Raw genomic sequence first — 23554 nt, 5'->3', positions numbered from 1 at the left:
ATATTAGGGGCTGACCACCACTATGTGTGTAAAACACTGTAAATTAGCTATTAGTTCATCAATACACAAGCATAAGAGGACACAAGGCAGATAATTCCCCTGCAGCTAGACAGAGACAAATAAGAGAGAGATGGAATGAGAGATAGGGATGCAAAGATTACAGAGAATTTTCTTCTGTCTGCTTTCTGATGTTGGACAGCAGATTATGACAGTAATCCTGAGTTGGACAGAGAGAAGAAGGGAACGACTGAGGAGGGAAGGAAGGAGGGAGGAGGATGTGGGGAACAAGAAACGGCCTTGGAAATAAACATAGGAACATGGACACAACTTTGCACGCGCAGGCATGCATAATACATTATAATACACACACAGCACGTATTTTCATGGTGTCAGAAAATCCGGGATTATCTGACCATGTGTAAATATGATCAAAAACATAAGACCCTTGTCCTTTGTGAATCACATATTTGAATACATGAAGTCACTGTTTGGACAATAGGAACCGTATAGAAACCCTACTATTCTTACTGAAAACAGACCTTTTTTAGGTCACGGACTAATTTGTGGGACATCACGGACACGCACACACACATGCACACACACACATGCACACACACACACACACACACACACACACACACACACACACACACACACACACACACACACACACACACACACACACACACACACACACACACACACACACACACACACACACACACATGCACACACACACACACACACACACACACACATGCACACACACACGCACACACACACGCCCACACACACGCACACACACACGCACACACACATGCACACACACACGCACACACACACACAAAATGATTTGCAATACACAGAATTTATGAGAAAAGCTTTAATCCACCATATGCAGCGTATAACTCTTTGATTAAAACAAAAAGACAATTGCAGGATAAAAATCTAAAAGCCGCCATCACAACCATGCAAATTCCTAATGGAGAAAAGGTTTTTTGTTCTACAGATTTTCAATTTCTTTTCCCAAATACCTGTGTCCAAACTGTTACCATTTATCACATTTGCACATTTCAAGTTTTCCTTCTACAGCAACACCATTTAGAGCTTCTTAGAATAATGAAATGCATAGAATGAGCAATGGTTACCAAATGATCAAGTCCATGAGTATTCAGGACACTGCTAAACACTAGACCACCATTACTTTTTCACAATCATCTCACAGTACCAAAAAGCTATTGTAACTTCAATCTGATAGGAAAACAGCATTTAGCAGGGATATTGTATCAATATACAAACAAATAAATATACTTATGCCTCAATGTTTCTGTCGTGTTTATATTGCATCAAACACTAATTACAATAGTGGCCATCTACCTTCATATTTATCACATCTACCTTCATAAAACAGCCTCAATCCATTAGGCATACATGCACAGACAGACATGTATACCATAACCAACATAAACCCCTACTTTCTTAGAAGGTACAGTGAAGACAATTAAGACACCACCATACAAGAGTATTTACACAGAAGAGAAAGACAGAACACTAGAATACAATGACAAAGAGGAGGAGAGGAAGAAATAGTGTGTGAAGGAGAAAGAGGGGAAGAAGAAGGGATGACTAGTCAGTGATGGGTTCGTAGTGGATGAGACGCATGGCGTTTTCGTTCTCCGTCACCCCCTTGATGAACTCTCCCTCTGCCAACCGGTCTGAGGGAGACAGAGAGAGAGAAATACATCAATAAATAAAGGGAGACACACAGAGAGAAAGACAGAGACAGAGAGAAGTTGTAAAATAATTAGTGTTTGACTCCTGAGTGGCACAGCAGTCCCTGGTTCACTACAGTCCCTGGTTCGAATCCAGGCTGTATCACATCCGGTCATGATTGGGAGTCCCATAGGGCAGCGCACAAGTGGCCCAGCGTTGTCCGGGTTTGGCCGGGGTAGGCCGTTATTGTAAATAAGAATTTGTTCTTAACTGGCTGGCCTAGTTAAATAAAGGTTAAATATTTTTTTTGCAAGGAGGAATGGGAAAAAATGTCAGTCTCTCGATGTGCAAAACTGATAGAGACATACCCCAAGCGACTTACAGCTGTAATCGCAGCAAAAGGTGGCGCTACAAAGTATTAACTTAAGGGGGCTGAATAATTTTGCACGCCCAATTTTTCAGTTTTTGATTTGTTAAAAAAGTTTGAAATATCCAATAAATGTCGTTCCACTTCATGATTGTGTCCCACTTGTTGTTGATTCTTCACAAAAAAATACAGTTTTATATCTTTATGTTTGAAGCCTGAAATGTGGCAAAAGGTCGCAAAGTTCAAGGGGGCCGAATACTTTCGCAAGGCACTGTATATACCATCTGTCAGTAGTTCTTCAACAGTACATACTGTATGTGTACTGTATATACCATCTGTCAGTAGTCCTTCAACAGTACATACTGTATGTGTACTGTATATACCATCTGTCAGTAGTTCTTCAACAGTACATACTGTATGTGTACCATATATACCATCTGTCAGTAGTTCTTCAACAGTACATACTGTATGTGTACTGTATATACCATCTGTCAGTAGTTCTTCAACAGTACATACTGTATGTGTACTATATATACCATCTGTCAGTAGTTCTTCAACAGTACATACTGTATGTGTACTGTATATACCATCTGTCAGTAGTTCTTCAACAGTACATACTGTATGTGTACTGTATATACCATCTGTCAGTAGTTCTTCAACAGTACATACTGTATGTGTACTGTATATACCATCTGTCAGTAGTTCTTCAATAGTACATACTGTATGTGTACTGTATATACCATCTGTCAGTAGTTCTTCAACAGTACATACTGTATGTGTACTATATATACCATCTCTCAGTAGTTCTTCAACAGTTCATACTGTATGTGTACTGTATATACCATCTGTCAGTAGTTCTTCAACAGTACATACTGTATGTGTACTGTATATACCATCTGTCTGTAGTTCTTCAACAGTACATACTGTATGTGTACTGTATATACCATCTGTCTGTAGTTCTTCAACAGTACATACTGTATGTGTACTGTATATACCATCTGTCAGTAGTTCTTCAACGTTACATACTGTATGTGTACTGTATATACCATCTGTCTGTAGTTCTTCAACAGTACATACTGTATGTGTACTGTATATACCATCTGTCAGTAGTTCTTCAACGTTACATACTGTATGTGTACTATATAAACCATCTGTCAGTAGTTCTTCAACAGTACATACTGTATGTGTACTGTATATACCATCTGTCAGTAGTTCTTCAACAGTACATACTGTATGTGTACTGTATATACCATCTGTCTGTAGTTCTTCAACAGTACATACTGTATGTGTACTGTATATACCATCTGTCAGTAGTTCTTCAACGTTACATACTGTATGTGTACTATATAAACCATCTGTCAGTAGTTCTTCAACAGTACATACTGTATGTGTACTGTATATACCATCTGTCAGTAGTTCTTCAACAGTACATACTGTATGTGTACTATATATACCATCTGTCCGTAGTTCTTCAACAGTACATACTGTATGTGTACTGTATATACCATCTGTCAGTAGTTCTTCAACAGTACATACTGTATGTGTACTGTATATACCATCTGTCTGTAGTTCTTCAACAGTACATACTGTATGTGTACTGTATATACCATCTGTCAGTAGTTCTTCAACGTTACATACTGTATGTGTACTGTATATACCATCTGTCTGTAGTTCTTCAACAGTACATACTGTATGTGTACTGTATATACCATCTGTCAGTAGTTCTTCAACGTTACATACTGTATGTGTACTATATAAACCATCTGTCAGTAGTTCTTCAACAGTACATACTGTATGTGTACTGTATATACCATCTGTCAGTAGTTCTTCAACAGTACATACTGTATGTGTACTGTATATACCATCTGTCAGTAGTTCTTCAACAGTACATACTGTATGTGTACTATATAAACCATCTGTCAGTAGTTCTTCAACAGTACATACTGTATGTGTACTGTATATACCATCTGTCAGTAGTTCTTCAACAGTACATACTGTATGTGTACTATATATACCATCTGTCAGTAGTTCTTCAACAGTACATACTGTATGTGTACTGTATATACCATCTGTCTGTAGTTCTTCAACAGTACATACTGTATGTGTACTGTATATACCATCTGTCAGTAGTTCTTCAACAGTACATACTGTATGTGTACTGTATATACCATCTGTCAGTAGTTCTTCAACAGTACATACTGTATGTGTACTGTATATACCATCTGTCTGTAGTTCTTCAACAGTACATACTGTATGTGTACTGTATATACCATCTGTCAGTAGTTCTTCAACAGTACATACTGTATGTGTACTGTATATACCATCTGTCTGTAGTTCTTCAACAGTACATACTGTATGTGTACTGTATATACCATCTGTCAGTAGTTCTTCAACGTTACATACTGTATGTGTACTATATATACCATCTGTCAGTAGTTCTTCAACAGTACATACTGTATGTGTACTGTATATACCATCTGTCAGTAGTTCTTCAACAGTACATACTGTATGTTTGCTGAGCAAAGAACATAATGACATAAAAACCTTTCCTCTCATTGCCACAACAACGCAAGTCACAACAACCTATTGTGTGTGTGTGTGTGTGTGTGTGTGTGTGTGTGTGTGTGTGTGTGTGTGTGTGTGTGTGTGTGTGTGTGTGTGTGCGCGTGCGCATGAGTTTGTGTGTTTGTGCGTGTGTTTGTGCGTGAATGTGTTTGGGTGTGCGTGCATGCATGTCTGTGTGTTTGTCTCTTACCGTTGTCTGGTTTCTCAAAGTATCCCCACAGTTTGTTGGCTCTCTTCTCTGGTGTATTCTCGTCGGCTGGTAACTTGGGCAGATCTTCCTTGGGGATTAGGTTAAAGATGGCCTGAGAGTGAGAGAGAGAGTGAGAGTGAGAGTGAGAGTGAGAGTGAGAGAGAGAGAGAGAGAGAGAGAGAGAGAGAGAGAGAGAGAGAGAGAGAGAGAGAGAGAGAGAGAGAGAGGAAAGAGGGAGTAGGGGGAGAGAGAAAAAGAGAGAGGGAGAAGAAAGAGGGGGTAGGGGGAGGGAGAGAGAGAGAGAAGAAAGATGGGGTGGGGGAGAGAGAGAAAGAGAGAGAGAAGAGGGGGTGTGGGAGAGAGAAAAAGACAGAGAAAGAGGGGGTAGGGAGATAGAGAGAGAGAGAGAAGAAAGAGGGGGTGGGGGGAGAGAGAGAAAGAGAGAGAGAAGAGGGGGTGTGGGAGATAGAAAAAGACAGAGAAAGAGGGGGTAGGGAGATAGAGAGAGAGAGAGAAGAAAGAGGGGGTGGGGGGAGAGAGAGAAAGAGAGAGAGAAGAGGGGGTGGGGGGAGAGAGAGAAAGAGCGAGAGAAGAGGGGGTGTGGGAGAGAGAAAAAGACAGAGAAAGAGGGGGTAGGGAGATAGAGAGAGAGAGATGGTAGGGGAACAGATCAAGTAAGATTGCATAGACTTCTTTTACATGATATATATATACAGTACTAATCAAACATTTGGACACACCTACTCATTCCAGGGTGTTTCTTTATTATTGTAGAATAATAGTGAAGAGATCATACATGGAACACATGGAATTATGAAGTAATCAACAAAGTGTTAAACAGAAAGTGTTAAACAAATCGAAATATATTTTAGATTTTAGATTATTCAAAGTAGCCACCCTTCGCCTTGATGACAGCTTTGCACACTCTTGGCATATGTGTCCCAACTTTTGACTGGTACTGTATCTACAAGTTCAGAATACTGTATATTACATATGATCTGCTGGCAACCGTTTATATGTAGTTATTGACCACTAGAGGAACCCATCTGACCACTAGATCAACCCATCTGACCACTAGAGGAACCCATCTGACCACTAGAGGAACCCATCTGACCACTAGAGTAACCCATTTGACCACTAGAGTAACCCATCTGACCACTAGAGTAACCCATTTGACCACTAGAGGAACCCATTTGACCACTAGAGGAACCCATTTGACCACTAGAGGAACCCATCTGACCACTAGAGGAACCCATTTGACCACTAGAGTAACCCATTTGACCACTAGAGGAACCCATCTGACCACTAGAGGAACCCATTTGACCACTAGAGTAACCCATTTGACCACTAGAGGAACCCATCTGACCACTAGAGGAACCCATTTGACCACTAGAGGAACCCATCTGACCACTAGAGGAACCCATCTGACCACTAGAGGAACCCATTTGACCACTAGAGTAACCCATTTGACCACTAGAGGAACCCATCTGACCACTAGAGGAACCCATCTGACCACTAGAGGAACCCATTTGACCACTCCTGTGTGTCATTTTTACCAGTTAGCTTGTCTTGTCTTCTAATATTCACTTTCACTTACATTATCTTTGGAACTACATCAATTGGCCACATTATTTTAAGATTTAATCTACGTTAATTGAATGGATGTTTAGTAAACTTCCTGGGACACATCATATTCAGCTCCCTGAGTCAGATATGTGTTCTGCCCTACCAAGCACAAGAGCAGTAACTGCTTATAGAATGAAACTGAGAAAAATCACTTTTAAATTGTCCAGCCAAATGACTTGTAGGCAGATAATTGGTGCTTTGGTTATCTGTTGTCTTACTGTGAGTTTTTTTTATTTTATTATATTCACCCCGACCCTGACCTCTGACATGACCTTTGGCCCTACCTTTGGCCCTACCTTTGGCCCTTTACACTACATGGCCAAAAGGATGTGGACATCCCTTCAAATTTGTGGATTCGGCTATTTCAGCCACTCCCGTTGCTGACAGGTGTATAAAATTGAGCACAGAGCCATGCAATCTCTATAGACAAACATTGCCAGTAGAATGGCCCGTACTGAAGAGCTCAGTGACTTTCAACGTGGCACCGTCATAGGATACCACCTTTCCAACAGGTCAGTTCGTAACATTTCTGCCCTGTAGAGCTGACCCGGTCAACTGTAAGTGCTGTAAGTGGAAACGTCTAGCAGCAACAAGGGCTTAGTCACACAAGCTCACAGAACGGGACCGCCTAGTGCTGAAGCACATAGCTACATAGTAAAAAATATTCTGCCCTCAGTTGCAACACTCACTAACAAATTCACTCACTAACGTTTGTCGGAAGCTTCATGAAATGGGTTTCCATGGCCGAGCAGCCACAAACCATTCTAAGATCACCATGCGCAATGCCAAACGTCAGCTGGAGTTGTGCACGTGTCCACATACTTTTGTAGTCTATGTAGTGAATTTCTATGTGTCATACAGTGTCATATACTGTAGTAGTAACCACAGCCCAAAGCTCAGTGAAGCCAAGGTAAAAGGCAGTAACTGACTTGAGTGACTGTTGTTACTGCTTTCTGTCCTTGGTTTCACAGTAACTTTTTCCAGTTACTGCAAATATGACCCCCCCATTTTCTCCAAAACACAACACAGTGGAGGCAGGATATTTGTCCAGGTGACAAAGCATGCAGTTACTGCTCTTTTGGTTTGTAGGGCAGGTGATGACACCTGCATGAAGGAATGACCTGCAGTATGTATTACACACATATCATGGGCTATTTGGCCAATCAAGTGCTATTTCAAAATTAGGTGATTTTGCAACGACAATCAAAATAAAATAAATCCACTGTAATAACAGATTCTAGACCTATGATGTAAATGATTCTCTATAAAGTCAATAGTCAATCAGGGGCCATCTGAGTGTAACTTTAGAGTCAGGCCTTAAAGCTGTGACCCACATAGAGACAGGAACCACTCATCTCTCACACTTAAAACACCCAGATTAACGTGGATTATCGCCAAGACCCAGGCCATAAGGCCAAACACTGAGATGTCCTCCTCCTTTTTCCCCTCCCTCCCTCCCTCCCTCCCTCCCTCCCTCCCTCCCTCCCTCCCTCCCTCCCTCCTCTGACCTGTTTGGTTTAGGCTGAGTATTTCCTAAAGTTGATTTAGTGTTTTACCCCCTAGGCCTAATCCTAGATTTGGATTGGGTGAAATTATCCTAGATCTGTGCCTAAAGACAACTTTTACCAGAGAGGGGTTGGTTTGGCAGGCTATTCAGTACAACCTATATAGTAAAGCCAGTTTCAGACAGACAGAGACAGGCTCATCTCAGGGCAAAGGTACTGGACACTATTTACAGTGCCTTGCGAAAGTATTCGGCCCCCTTGAACTTTGCGACCTTTTGCCACATTTCAGGCTTCAAACATAAAGATATAAAACTGTATTTTTTTGTGAAGAATCAACAACAAGTGGGACACAATCATGAAGTGGAACGACATTTATTGGATATTTCAAACTTTTTTAACAAATCAAAAACTGAAAAATTGGGCGTGCAAAATTATTCAGCCCCCTTAAGTTAATACTTTGTAGCGCCACCTTTTGCTGCGATAACAGCTGTAAGTCGCTTGGGGTATGTCTCTATCAGTTTTGCACATCGAGAGACTGAATTTTTTCCCATTCCTCCTTGCAAAACAGCTCGAGCTCAGTGAGGTTGGATAGAGAGCATTTGTGAACAGCAGTTTTCAGTTCTTTCCACAGATTCTCGATTGAATTCAGGTCTGGACTTTGACTTGGCCATTCTAACACCTGGATATGTTTATTTTTGAACCATTCCATTGTAGATTTTGCTTTATGTTTTGGATCATTGTCTTGTTGGAAGACAAATCTCCGTCCCAGTCTCAAGTCTTTTGCAGACTCCATCAGGTTTTCTTCCAGAATGGTCCTGTATTTGGCTCCATCCATCTTCCCATCAATTTTAACCATCTTCCCTGTCCCTGCTGAAGAAAAGCAGGCCCAAACCATGATGCTGCCACCACCATGTTTGACAGTGGGGATGGTGTGTTCAGGGTGATGAGCTGTTTTGCTTTTACGCCAAACATAACGTTTTGCATTGTTGCCAAAAAGTTCAATTTTGGTTTCATCTGACCAGAGCACCTTCTTCCACATGTTTGGTGTGTCTCCCAGGTGGCTTGTGGCAAACTTTAAACAACACTTTTTATGGATATCTTTAAGAAATGGCTTTCTTCTTGCCACTCTTCCATAAAGGCCAGATTTGTGCAATATACGACTGATTGTTGTCCTATGGACAGAGTCTCCCACCTCAGCTGTAGATCTCTGCAGTTCATCCAGAGTGATCATGGGCCTCTTGGCTGCATTTCTGATCAGTCTTCTCCTTGTATGAGCTGAAAGTTTAGAGGGACGGCCAGGTCTTGGTAGATTTGCAGTGGTCTGATACTCCTTCCATTTCAATATTATCGCTTGCACAGTGCTCCTTGGGATGTTTAAAGCTTGGGAAATCTTTTTGTATCCAAATCCGGCTTTAAACTTCTTCACAACAGTATCTCGGACCTGCCTGGTGTGTTCCTTGTTCTTCATGATGCTCTCTGCGCTTTTAACGGACCTCTGAGACTATCACAGTGCAGGTGCATTTATACGGAGACTTGATTACACACAGGTGGATTGTATTTATCATCATTAGTCATTTAGGTCAACATTGGATCATTCAGAGATCCTCACTGAACTTCTGGAGAGTTTGCTGCACTGAAAGTAAAGGGGCTGAATAATTTTGCACGCCCAATTTTTCAGTTTTTGATTTGTTAAAAAAGTTTGAAATATCCAATAAATGTCGTTCCACTTCATGATTGTGTCCCACTTGTTGTTGATTCTTCACAAAAAAAATACAGTTTTATATCTTTATGTTTGAAGCCTGAAATGTGGCAAAAGGTCGCAAAGTTCAAGGGGGCCGAATACTTTCGCAAGGCACTGTACCTCCACATCCCTCCCACTTTGCCCATGAGCCTGGCCTGCCCGGTCCCTGTCTCTCAGTCTAAACCCACAGCCTGGCCTGCCCAGTCCCTGTCTCTCAGTCTAAACCCACAGCCTGGCCTGCCCAGTCCCTGTCTCTCAGTCTAAACCCACAGCCTGGCCTGCCCGGTCCCTGTCTCTCAGACTAAACCCACAGCCTGGCCTGGCCTGCCCGGTCCCTGTCTCTCAGTCTAAACCCACAGCCTGGCCTGCCCGGTCCCTGTCTCTCAGTCTAAACCCACAGCCTGGCCTGCCCGGTCCCTGTCTCTCAGTCTAAACCCACAGCCTGGCCTGCCCGGTCCCTGTCTCTCAGTCTAAACCCACAGCCTAGCCTGCCCGGTCCCTGTCTCTCAGTCTAAACCCACAGCCTGGCCTGCCCGGTCCCTGTCTCTCAGTCTAAACCCACAGCCTGGCCTGCCCGGTCCCTGTCTCTCAGTCTAAACCCACAGCCTGGCCTGCCCGGTCCCTGTCTCTTAGTCTAAACCCACAGCCTGGCCTGCCCGGTCCCTGTCTCTCAGTCTAAACCCACAGCCTGGCCTGCCCAGTCCCTGTCTCTCAGTCTAAACCCACAGCCTGGCCTGCCCAGTCCCTGTCTCTCAGTCTAAACCCACAGCCTGGCCTGCCCGGTCCCTGTCTCTCAGACTAAACCCACAGCCTGGCCTGCCCGGTCCCTGTCTCTCAGTCTAAACCCACAGCCTGGCCTGCCCGGTCCCTGTCTCTCAGTCTAAACCCACAGCCTGGCCTGCCCGGTCCCTGTCTCTCAGTCTAAACCCACAGCCTGGCCTGCCCGGTCCCTGTCTCTCAGTCTAAACCCACAGCCTAGCCTGCCCGGTCCCTGTCTCTCAGTCTAAACCCACAGCCTGGCCTGCCCGGTCCCTGTCTCTCAGTCTAAACCCACAGCCTGGCCTGCCCAGTCCCTGTCTCTCAGTCTAAACCCACAGCCTGGCCTGCCCGGTCCCTGTCTCTCAGTCTAAACCCACAGCCTGGCCTGCCCGGTCCCTGTCTCTCAGTCTAAACCCACAGCCTGGCCTGCCCGGTCCCTGTCTCTCAGTCTAAACCCACAGCCTGGCCTGCCCGGTCCCTGTCTCTCAGTCTAAACCCACAGCCTGGCCTGCCCGGTCCCTGTCTCTCAGTCTAAACCCACAGCCTGGCCTGCCCGGTCCCTGTCTCTCAGTCTAAACCCACAGCCTGGCCTGCCCGGTCCCTGTCTCTCAGTCTAAACCCACAGCCTGGACAGATTTAATGATTAAGATTATTGTTAATTAAGATGCTTCCTGCACAGTTCTCACAGCCACTCCTACACGTCTACTTATTTATCTACAGTAGTGTAGTGGGATGTAAACGTAAGTAAACACGTTTTTTTTTGCACAACAGTTTGTCCACCGTTTGGGGAAAAATGCATTGAAAGTTTAGAGGTGTTACTTTTTCACAGCGACCGGCTATTTAACCACCTATTTTCCCCCACAACACCCATGTTCACATTTCTGAGCTAATATGTGTATCAACACCGAAAGAGATGCCATCACAATATCAACCTCAACCAGACACCTCTAAAAACTATAGTCTCCATGTGTTACGTTGGTTGACTCTGCCCTAAAGGTTGCAGCTGGGATAGAAAAAGGCTGATAGAAATGACTGTTGGTCTTGGCCAGTGTTGCTCAACATTGATCCTGTGCCAGGGCACCCACTAGGTATGCTGGATTTCACTCCAGCTCGGCATCACATCACCTGTGTGAACACAGCCCATGTTGTCTAGAACAGGGTTTCTCAACTTAACCCCCTGTATGCAGTTGATTTTTTTGTTTACCAATTACTCCCATTAACAAGGCTTACTTGAATTGGCAGACCATCATTTATCTTAATATAGTCATTTTAAAATAGTTTACTCTCAACGTCATTTATCTCATTGGTTCTAAGAGGATATATTAATTAGTATCTTGGGCAGCTTTTACACAGGCAAATCGACAAATCAAATCAGCTCTGAAAAAGATCTGCTGTGAAAAGATCTGATGAGTTTGTCAAAAGACAAATTAGTGGAAAAATATCAGAATTGGGCTGCCTGTCTAAACGCAGCCATAATTAGTGATGTGTGTTACTTAGTTAGTTGATTATCTACAGACTACATACTTTAGTATAGCACAGAAGCATGGGGACCACAGTAAGTACAGTAGCCTACATTTTCTGGATGCTAAATCATTAATCTTGTGGATTATCAGGAAGGATTGGGTGGCTGAAATGGGCAAGAGCTCTACATTAGCTAATTGATGATTAGGACTGAGACTGAACGCAGGAAGTCGGCGGCACCTTAATTGGGGAGGACGGGCTCGTTGTAATGGCTGGAGCGGACTAGATGGAATGGTACCAAATACATCAAACACATGATGGTTTCCATGTTGATGGTGCCATTCCATTACCTCATTTCCAGCCACCCCCACCTACATGTACAGATGACCTCGACTAACCTGTACCCTGCACATTGACTCTGTACCGGTACCCCCTGTATATAGCCTCGTTATTGTTATTTTATTGTGTTACTTTTTATCAATTTATTTGGTAAATATTTTCTTAACTCTTTCTTGAACTGCATTGTTGATCAAGGGCTTGTAAGTAAGCCTTACACAGTAAGGTTGTATTCGGCGCATGTGACAATCAAAGTCTGATTTGATTATTATGAGCTGTCCTCCCCTCAGCAGCCTCCAATGGAACCTACATACCGAGGAAAATAAGGGCACTTTTGACCACAGACTGACTTCTGATGATATTCAATATATAGACAGGACCTACATTTAAGAAAAGCTATATTCCCACAAGTCCATCATTTGTTCTCCTAAAAAAAGCCTCACTAAATTGTATGGCTTGTTTTCTTCTGTCAGTTTGGAGGTGACGCACTATTCCCATGCCACATACTGTAAATGGTAGAAAAACCTTTGAATGCCTATATCCACAATTTCCCCTTGTCCCATCTTCAAAATGATCATCACCGTCATTGATGGTTGTTGTAAGAAGGTTCTTCTACCAAGTGGTTCAAGGTTAGAATCCGTCCTTGATCTCTCACCTGGCAGATGACTTCCACTTCTGTCTTGGTGATGTATCCGTTCTTGTCCACGTCGAACAGTGAGAAGGCCCACTCCAGCTTCCTCGTCGTCTTCCCACTGGAGGTCATGTGCAGTGCAATGATGTATTCCTTGAAGTCCAGAGTGCCGTCCTCGTTGGTGTCGAATGAACGGAACACATGCTGAGCGTAGGTCTTGGCTTCGCTATCGGGGAAGAAGCGCGCGTAGATCGTCTCGAACTCCTCTGGCGAGATGCGTCCGGTGGGACACTGCTTCTGGAAGTTCTCGTACCACTGGCACAACTCGTTCTCCGTGAACTTGGTGTTGAGCTTCAGGTCCTCCAGGATCTCCTTGGAAATAGCACTGCTCTTGGCGTTCCCCATCGTATTAGCCTGTACTGGGATCTCTGAGTTATGGTCGAAAGCTCTCTGAAGTAGTGCCAACAAGGACAATCAGATCTCTACAATGACTGAAGTGTTACCCAGTGTACCACTAGGAACCATGCATCAACGAAAGCCTTCAATATCAGGGAGAAAGAACAGAGAGGGAGGCAGAGCAAAGAGTCATGACCCAGCTGTGTCAGCAGTAGAGAGAGTGTGAAGTGATGTGTTAGGGATGAACTGTTGTCATTCTGATGGGTGACGTAGATAGATAGATGGAGTAACGAAGGAGGGGGGTGGAATTAGACTGCTACCTTTGGCGACTGGATTAATTCAGTTAATTCAGGATTTAAGGTGGCTGAGCTTTCCACTCAAATTAACTTTAATTTCCATATTCTCTTTTGCCAAACCATCTCTCTTCTTGTCTGGTCTGTGTGTCGGCCAAGGCCCTGTTATCATTAGAATTAAAATTTCTCAATAAGAGCCAAATCCTAACTTTAAAGACGTGTAGGTAACTCAAACCCAATTTAAATCAATGCAGGATTTACTTGAAAGTACAAGTTAGGTACGAGACGTCAAGGGAGAATTTGTCCTTGCTTGGTTACCACATGACCTAGCCAGGAGAAAGACTGGATCATAGACCCAATAGAGACACTGTATAAGATTGTTAGTTGTAACAATGAGTTCTATATTCATCTGTTGAGCAAAAACTGAAGTTGTCTGAACCAGTTTCTAGTCTATTATGTAAAGCAAAAAATAAGTCTCAAGCATCATGGTGGAGGACACAAGTCTGATTGGTCACACTAGTAAATTACTATTCTCTCTTTTAAGACTATTAAAGTAAGCGGTAGTTGATTAAGGTTTTGAGTCTGTATGTTCTAGTAAAGACACTTAAATGGGTTTAGCTAAGCAGGTCCTCCTAATTCTAAACCAGCCATCTGTACAGGCCTTTTATAGGAAGTTCAGCTGCCCCTGAACACTTCCTTCCTTCACCTCTCTGTCTCTGCCTCCTTTCCTCCTTCACCCTGTCTCTGTCCCCATTCCCTCCTTTACCCTGTCTCTGTCCCCTTCCCTCCCTCACCTCTCTGTCCCTTTCCCTCCTTAATGTCTCTATCCCCTTCCCTCCTTCACCCCTCTGTCTCTGTCCTCTTTCCTCCTTTACATCTGGACCTTTCGTTCTCTGCTACTCCATCCTATCCATCTCCTCCCTGCTCCTGTCCCCTTCACTTGTTTTATTCTGTCCCCTCATCCTTCTCCTCTGTACCCCTTCTCTCATTCCTCTCCTCCACCTTGTCTCCTTCCCTTCTGTCCCCTCTCTGTCTCCTCCACCTTGTCTCTTTCTCTCCATCCTGCACATGCTTTTTAGGAAGCTCGGCTCCTAGATGTTTATCCTCTCTCTGGCTTGTCTCTCATCATGCCTTTGTTTTGTCTCCACAGCAAGTGTAAACATACAGTACCAGTCAAAAGTTTGGTCACCACTACTCATTCAAGGGTTTTCTTTATTGTTAATATTTCCTACATTGTAGAATAATAGTGAAGACATCAAAACCATGAAATAACGAATATGGAATCATGTAGTAACCAAAAAAGTGTTAAACAAATCAAAATATATCTTAGATTCTAGATTCTTCAAAGTAGCCACGCTTTGCATTCTCTCAACCAGCTTCACCTGAAATGCTTTTCCAACAGTATTGAAGGAGTTCCCACATATGCTGAGCACTTGTTGGCCGCTTTTCCTTCACTCTGTAGTCCAATTCATCGCAAACCATCTCAATTGGGTTGAGGTCGGGTGATTGTGGAGGCCAGGTCATCTGATGTAGCACTCCATGACTCTCCTTCTTGGTTAAATAGCCTTTACACAGCCTGGAGGTGTGTTGGGTCACTATCCTGTTGAAAAACAAATGATAGTCCCACTAAGCGCAAACCAGATGTGATGGCGTATCGCTGCAGAATGCTGTGGTAGCCATGCTGGTTAAGTGTGCCTTGAATTCTAAATAAATCACAGACAGTGTCACCAGCAAAGCACCCCCACACCATCACACCTCCTCCTCCATGCTTCACGGCGGGAATCACACATGCAGAGATCATCCTTTCACCTACTCTGCGTCTCACACGGCGGTTGGAACCAAAAATCACACACTTGGACACATCAGACCAAAGGACAGATTTCCACCGGTCTAATGTCCATTAGTAGTGGCTTCTTTGCAGCAATTTGACCATGAAGGCCTGATTCACGCAGTCTCCTATGAGCAGTTGATGTTGAGATGTGTCTGTTACTTGAACTCTGTGACGCATTTATTTGGGCTGTAATTTCTGCGGCTGGTAAATCTAATGAACTTATCCTCTGCAGCAGAGGTAACTCTGGGTCTTCCTTTCCTGTGGCGGTCCTCATGAGAGCCAGTTTCATCACAGCGCTTGAGGGTTTTTTCGACTGCACTTTAAATTTTCCGGATTGACTGACCTTCATGTCTTAAAGTAATGATGGACTGTCATTTCTCTTTGCTTATTTGAGCTGTTCTTGAGATAATATGGACTTGGTCTTTTATCTTCTGTATACAACCCCTACAACCCCAACCCCTTGTCACAACACAACTGATTGGCTCCAATGCATTAAGAAGGAAAGAAATTCAAAAAATTAACTTTTAACAGGGCACACGGGTTAATTGAAATGCATTCCAGGTGACTACTTCACGAAGCTGGTTGAGAGAATGCCAAGAGTGTGCACAGCTGTCATCAAGGCAATGGGTGGCAAATTTGAATAATATCAAATCTCAAATTTGTTTAACACTTTTTTGGTTACTACATTATTCCATATGTGTTCTTTCATAGTTTTTGATGTCTTCACTATTATTCTAGAATGTAGAAAATAGTAAAATAAAGAAAAACCCTGGAATAAGTTGGTATGTCAAAACGTTTGACTGCTACTGTAAATCTCTTAACATGTCCTTCCCTTCTCCCTCTTTAAGTGTTTGTTTTGACAGAAGTATTGCTGTAACGCCCTGTAAATCCCGTATGGTGCTTTTCCATTGAGACTTACCATCACACCAGTGGACCATCAGTGTTTTATGTTAATGTCAGCTCTAGTGTTGTTGTGTTTCCATCAGAGTCCTATACTACAAATCAGGTTTGAGGAGTTATCGAGGTAACTTTGGTCAACTCTGAGTTCAACTCGGGATAACCGGTACCACAAAAGTGGCTCACCTTTTAGCCAGTTACATTTCTATGGCAACAAATCCTTCAAAACGAACCTGCTCAGGGACAGGTTAACTCCATTTCCCCTGAATGATGTGTCTGAGCTGCGAGTTGAGGACCAATTAAATCAGGTTCCCTCCGTCTCGCAAAGATTGTGTCATTCTCCCCTTCATTTGAGGAAGATGACTGATTAATAAAATATTTAATCAAAAGTTTTTTGTGCAAAAAAATAGTCATGTTAAAATACCTATCAAATTACACATTTAATAATGAGAGAATGCATTTGAAACTTCATGCACAGTAAAGCTTTTGTATGACAATACCATTATTTAATCGCTAGGAGTGGGGAAAAAAGGTTATTGTGCATTGATAAGCACACCAAAGACGGCATTAACGATCAAATAAAGACGTCACTTCAACACTCCTATTTCACACCGTAGCCTGAACTTAGATTTCAGCAGGCTGTGGCTAAAGTCAGCGGCAGGGGGACAAGACATATTCATCGTCGTAGTACGGATAAAGCCTGAGCTGGAATGTGAAGCTAACTTAGGATAGCTAGCTTTAGAAAACCCTGGGTCTAGCTTGTTTCGTAGTATACCACTCAGGAGTGTGACACCTAAGACTATAATTAACAACCTCTGCATCATTCAAGACTATTGCTTTGTGAGAAGGTGTCAAAGTTCACAGTTAGCCAATGTTATGTAAATGCACCAGATTTAAAGTACCCAGGGCCTTGCCTCCAAATTAGAACAAGTCCGCTGGAGCCATGGCCCAGTGAGACACGGGGTTCCCGGCCTGCGTAAGTGGAAAAGTCTGAGCCTTTTTGGTACAACACTGAGGCAAATCCTTGTTGAAAATGAGTCATTACTGTCTCTTTCCCCACTCTGTCTGTCTTTGTTTTGTCTGTGATAGGAACATGTATCCCTCTTTACTAACTCCTACCCACCTGGACCCCCATCTCCGTCTCTAAGTCTCTATTTTTCTTGTGGTAGTGTAGTTTGTCCTTCTCCTACCCCCTTTCCTCCTCACACATTGATTTGTGCCTGTACTATGAGTAATAAGGTAAGGAATTGTCCAAAAATTCAAAATAAATGAACCCACACAGCCACTATGTAACAGATAGGTAATAACACAAGTCCAAATGTAGTGTTGCAAACATCATGCTGCTTCTAACCATATTCCATGCAACTTCACCATTGGTTTACATGTCCTACCCTGACCCTTTCACAGGGTTGACCATTTTTGTTCATAAAACAGCCATAACTCCGCTTGTGACGGGGGAATGGAAGCTTGTTTTGTGCAATAGTGAGGGGCAATCGAATGCAAGCTTCACAAACAAAATCTAGCTTATCTATGGGTAAAAGGGTTGACGTGTTATGCTCAACTCAATCAGTTTTCCACCACAAAACACCAGAAAATGGCCAAACAGAGTAGAACCAGCTCACCTATTTTTACACTATGATTTGACTATATAATGCTCAATGTTTCTTTGAATAAAAAATGAATAGTTTCACCACATCAAAACAAGTGTTACTCATTAATCACATTAAATGAATAATAATCTTCAGTAATTACTTTGTCAAATAATCAAAATAACCAGGACTTTACAACGATGGTGAAAACTTGGGGAAATGTTGGGGTTAATTGGGTTAAAATCTTCCTAGAAGTCAGAAAAACATGACGTGGGACATGCCAAAATTGGGATTTTCATTACTATTGAAATGTTGACCATAGTTGAATTTAGTTACAGCAGTATGTAACCCAACTGTTGAGTGTTTTTATCAAAATGTACACACAATGTCACAAGGACATTAAATGCATTCGTAGAACAACCTTTTACATATTTGGGTTGGGACGATCCCGAATTGCTTCAATAATCACAAAGGTTGGTAAAATAACAGTATAACGGAGAAAACTTTTGTTATTTTGGATGTGGAAGTGTGAGTTGACAATGTTTGTTCCTCCTATGCCTTTACTGTAGGCCATCTATAACCATCCCTCTTTCTCCTGTCCTAATTAACCCTTACATCTGATTCTTATCTGTTCCTATCTAACTCTGTCAAAAGAGGATTTTCTCTTCCCTATAAATATACCCAGTGAGCTTATTTATTGGATTACCCCTGCCCCGCCCTGCTCCAGTCTGAGCCAATTACCATCACCCCCATCACTCAGAGAATTACTACCCCTCCCCTCCTCACAAAAACAATCCCTGGCCTCTGAACTGTATTCTCTGAGCTTCTCCAGATAGAAGTTACCCACAGGCCCAGTGTAGGTTCCTAACCTGGACATACCCACAGGCCCAGTGTAGGTTCCTAACCTGGACATACCCACAGGCCCAGTGTTAGATCCTGACCTGGACATACCCACAGGCCCAGTGTAGGTTCCTAACCTGGACATACCCACAGGCCCAGTGTTAGATCCTGACCTGGACATACCCACAGGCCCAGTGTTAGATCCTAACCTCGACATACCCACAGGCCCAGTGTTAGATCCTAACCTGGACATACCCACAGGACCAGTGTTAGATTCCTGACCTGGACATACCCACAGGCCCTGTGTTAGATCCTGACCTGGACATACCCACAGGCCCAGTGTTAGATTCCTGATCTGGACAACCCACTGGCCCAGTGTTAGATTCCTGATCTGGACATACCCACAGGCCCAGTGTTAGATTCCTGATCTGGACAACCCACAGGCCCAGTGTTAGATTCCTGATCTGGACAACCCACAGGACCAGTGTTAGATCCTGACCTGGACATACCCACAGGACCAGTGTTAGATCCTGATCTGGACATACCCACAGGCCCAGTGTTAGATCCTGACCTGGACATACCCACAGGACCAGTGTTAGATCCTGACCTGGACATACCCACAGGACCAGTGTTAGATCCTGACCTGGACATACCCACAGGACCAGTGTTAGATCCTGACCTGGACATACCCACAGGACCAGTGTTAGATCCTGACCTGGACATACCCACAGGACCAGTGTTAGATCCTGATCTGGACATACCCACAGGACCAGTGTTAGATCCTGACCTGGACATACCCACAGGACCAGTGTTAGATCCTGACCTGGACATACCCACAGGACCAGTGTTAGATCCTGACCTGGACATACCCACAGGCCCAGTGTTAGATCCTGACCTGGACATACCCACTTTTTGTGAAAGTAAAGTCATCTGCTGTAACTAACAATTACAGCAACAGCTCTAATGCTGAATTTTCACCTCAACCCACAGAATCAAAGACAGCAGAATCAAAGAGCAGAATCAACAACGTCTGGGTCATCAAGACAGTTGCTTTGTGAGAACGTGTTAACCATAGAAAGGTGTTAACCCTTGTTCACAGTAACCATTGTTATGTAAACAAAGGCTGAAAAGTATCAGTGGCCAGGCCTTGGCCCCAAGTCAGTGTAGGACCGTTGAGGCCATGGCCCAGTGAGACACAGGTGCCGGTCCGTGGAGATAGATTCATACAAGTCTGAGCCCTTTGGGTTAAACACTGAGGGAAATCTCAGGTGGAAACATGGCATTATTATATGTGCTTCATGGCTTCAGATCAATATTGGCACATTTCTGGGAATGTCAGAGTTTGTTCGTAAACAGTCGTATTAGCTACCATGCCAGGAAACCCCTGCGTTACACAAGCAGTTAATTGAGTCAACGTGCGAGTACGTCTGTCCGTCTGTCTGTGGTAGGGATGTCTTCTGGTCTTCAGATAGACGGGAGCCTCATTCTGTGGCCTGGGAAGAGGATCATCGTGGGTTCTTACTGACACATATAGGTAATACGGCTGAACCTCCGTGACCTCTCCATCTGTGTCACAGGTCTGCATTGGCCAATAACAACATTCAGGCCGTTTATTTTTCCTGACCGTAGCAAACCGCAAGAAGCAGTACACTGAAAAGCATATTCCATACAACTACTGCACTTATAAAGTCTCATTGCCTCAGGGTCAATATAAGCAGCTATAAACCTAAAAATATGGTGGAAAAAAGGGGTGGAAAAAAAGAGTTTGGAGGCTTTTTATGAACATACTCAAATTCACCATTGCTAATGTGATTTCTTTTCAGTAGAATAGCGCAGAAAGGGCACTTAAAGAGAGTAAGTGATATTGGAAACAAGGACAGGGAAACCTTTTAAGAACTAGAAAAAACAAACTCTAGGTCTACCCAAACAATGCCTTGGTGGGACCCAACCCAAACCTTCAGAGAGAGAGAGAGAGAGAGCGAGGGAACGAGGGAGAGAAAAGGGAAGGGGTCCAAGATAAATACCAGTTAATGGGTCATAATGAGGCTTAATGACAGACGAGACCTTCCTACTGAATACAGAGAACAGCAGAAACAAACAATTGATAACAACAATCATAACAACTATGCCCGCCTCCGTCTTTGTAGGCGTCACATGATAAAGGTGACAAGCAATGACTCGTCTGCTCCCATTTCTTGAGAATCTCCCCACAGAGAAAGTCAACACAGTTTGGCCTTTACTGAAGATGAGAAAACCCATACATTTGGGTTCTTGAGCAATTGAATGATTTTCATGAATGTAAAGGATGTCCATAGGCCAACATTTTACACATCAACCAATGTGCTCTTTGGTCCAATATTGATAGGAAGCCAATAAGGTGAATATTTATTTTTATCTCAAATTAAATAGTTTTCTTTCTCTTTAAAAGCAGGGTTTTTTTCTCTCTCTTTATTTAATGCTTGAGTTAAAGCTCTAGAGTCATGTAATATTGATTAGGGACTCTATAGCCTGATTGAAACACTGTAAAGACAAATACGGATATGAAGATATCCTGAAGCAATAAAGACAAAATCCTCACATTACATAGACAAGAGTGATCTTGTCTATGTAATATCTTGGTTTGTTACTGGTTGTTGTCACTGATCAATTTCATTATATTGCAGCACGATCATATCATTCAAAAGGAAAAACTGCAGACGAGATGAACACCTCCATCCATGTGCTTTAACTGACTACTTTGTGGCACAGGACTGGACATAAGACAGGACACGAGACTGGACATAAGACTGGGCACGAGACTGGACATAAGACTGTACACGAGACTGGACATAAGACTGGACACGAGACTGGACATAAGACAGGACACAGGACACAAAGCCAAGAGAACACCAAAACAAAGAGAAACGTACAAAAGGAGTAACAATACGAAAGAGACATCTAAAAGATAACAACAAAGATGGACACCCTGGATCCCTCCGCTCTCGCAGGTACCACCTCCGCTGTGACCTATGACTCCAAATCAGAGATGGTGACCCTACCAGGAGGGATTGTCTCCGTGGCAGGCATCACTGTGATAACCGGGGGCGCTGAACAGTCTTGTGGCTCCTGCATGCTAGCCTTTGGTGTTTGGGGCACTCTGATTGGCCTAAGCGTGGTTGCCCTGGGAATCTGGGACCAATCAGTGCAGGTCGGGGGCCGGACCTCGGACCTCCTGGGGCTGGGATTGGTGGTTCTGGCTATCAGTTTTGGGGTTGTGGGCAGTGTGGTGGGCTTTCGCTTCCTGACGAAGAGGGGGAGCGAGATAATGAGGGAGGATGGGAAGGTGGTGCTCATAGGGGAGAGAGGGAGGAGAGGGAGGATGGGAAGGTGGTGCTCATAGGGGAGAGAGGGAGGAGAGGGAGGATGGGAAGGTGGTGCTCATAGGGGAGAGAGGGAGGAGTGTTATAAAAACTGTGACTGTGTAAAAATGAAAAAAAGAGAGAGGAATATGTTTTCAAGTCATGATTATTGCACAGTCACACTAATATTTAGTGGAAGAAAAGTCATGTTTTATATGTATGTTATGAATTTGTTACACACCATAAACATTTATTTTGGTTGAGTAATTTTAAGATAAGATATTTTGACAATCTCTGGCTCCGTGTGTAAACGCCAATTCTATCCCCTCTTGTTATGGTGTCACATAGACCTTTATCTCTCTCTCTTTTCCCTCCTTCATCTTCCTCAATCTCCCTCTTCAATCTAGGTGGAATGCAACAGGAAAGGGTGACGATGAGCGGTTTCCTGTGGAAAACAAAACACAATTTTCTATGTGATGCAAGTATTTTAGAAGATTAATTTTCACATGGTCAGTGCGTGTCACTCTTCACTCTTTCTTGAGTCAGACAGGTTCACCGTTTGTAAAACATTGCATAACATTTCCATTATAAAATCAAATCAAAGTTTATTGGTCACGTACACAGATTTGCAGATGTTATCGCAGGTGCAGCGAAATGCTTGTGTTTCTAGATCCAACAGTGTAGTAATACCTAGCAATAATATTCCAGAAGCAAAATATATATACTGTACATGATTAGAATACAGTATATACAGTACCAGTCAATAGTTTGGACACACCTACTCATTCCAGAGTTTTACTTTATTTTTTACATTGTAGACTAATAGTGAAGACATCAAAACAATGAAATAACACATATGGACTCATGTACAGTGCCTTGCGAAAGTATTCGGCCCCCTTGAATTTTGCGACCTTTTGCCACATTTCAGGCTTCAAACATAAAGATATAAAACTGTATTTTTTTGTGAAGAATCAACAACAAGTGGGACACAATCATGAAGTGGAACGACATTTATTGGATATTTCAAACTTTTTTAACAAATCAAAAACTGAAAAATTGGGCGTGCAAAATTATTCAGCCCCCTTAAGTTAATACTTTGTAGCGCCACCTTTTGCTGCGATTACAGCTGTAAGTCGCTTGGGGTATGTCTCTATCAGTTCTGCACATCGAGAGACTGAAATTTTTTCCCATTCCTCCTTGCAAAACAGCTCGAGTTCAGTGAGGTTGGATGGAGAGCATTTGTGAACAGCAGTTTTCAGTTCTTTCCACAGATTCTCGATTGGATTCAGGTCTGGACTTTGACTTGGCCATTCTAACACCTGGATATGTTTATTTTTTAACCATTCAGATGTGCTGTGTTGCTTTTACGACAAACTTGCATTGTTGCCAAAAAGTTAAATTTTGGTTTCATCTGACCAGAGCACCTTCTTCCACATGTTTGGTGTGTCTCCCAGGTGGCTTGTGGCAAACTTTAAA

The 23554-nt window shown here is 43.1% G+C and overlaps 1 protein-coding gene across 1 annotated transcript; it reads right to left on the bottom strand.

The window, feature by feature from the left end:
* Window positions 1–864: 864 nt before the first annotated feature.
* LOC110509020 (recoverin) lies at window positions 865–13621 on the bottom strand. The gene is made up of 3 exons (XM_036968638.2): window positions 12919–13621; window positions 4836–4947; window positions 865–1715 (listed from the first exon to the last, which is right to left on the bottom strand). Exons 1-3 carry the CDS (start codon window positions 13297–13299, stop codon window positions 1627–1629), a joined length of 582 nt encoding a protein of 193 aa, XP_036824533.1. The 5' UTR covers window positions 13300–13621; the 3' UTR covers window positions 865–1626.
* Between the last annotated feature and the right edge of the window lie 9933 nt (window positions 13622–23554).

Source organism: Oncorhynchus mykiss, chromosome 3, assembly GCF_057628025.1.
Source record: "Oncorhynchus mykiss isolate SJ-2025 chromosome 3, ASM5762802v1, whole genome shotgun sequence".
Classification (NCBI taxonomy): Eukaryota; Metazoa; Chordata; class Actinopteri; order Salmoniformes; family Salmonidae; genus Oncorhynchus; species Oncorhynchus mykiss.
Note: the sequence above shows the minus strand (reverse complement) of the source record. Positions and strands in the feature narration are given on the sequence as shown.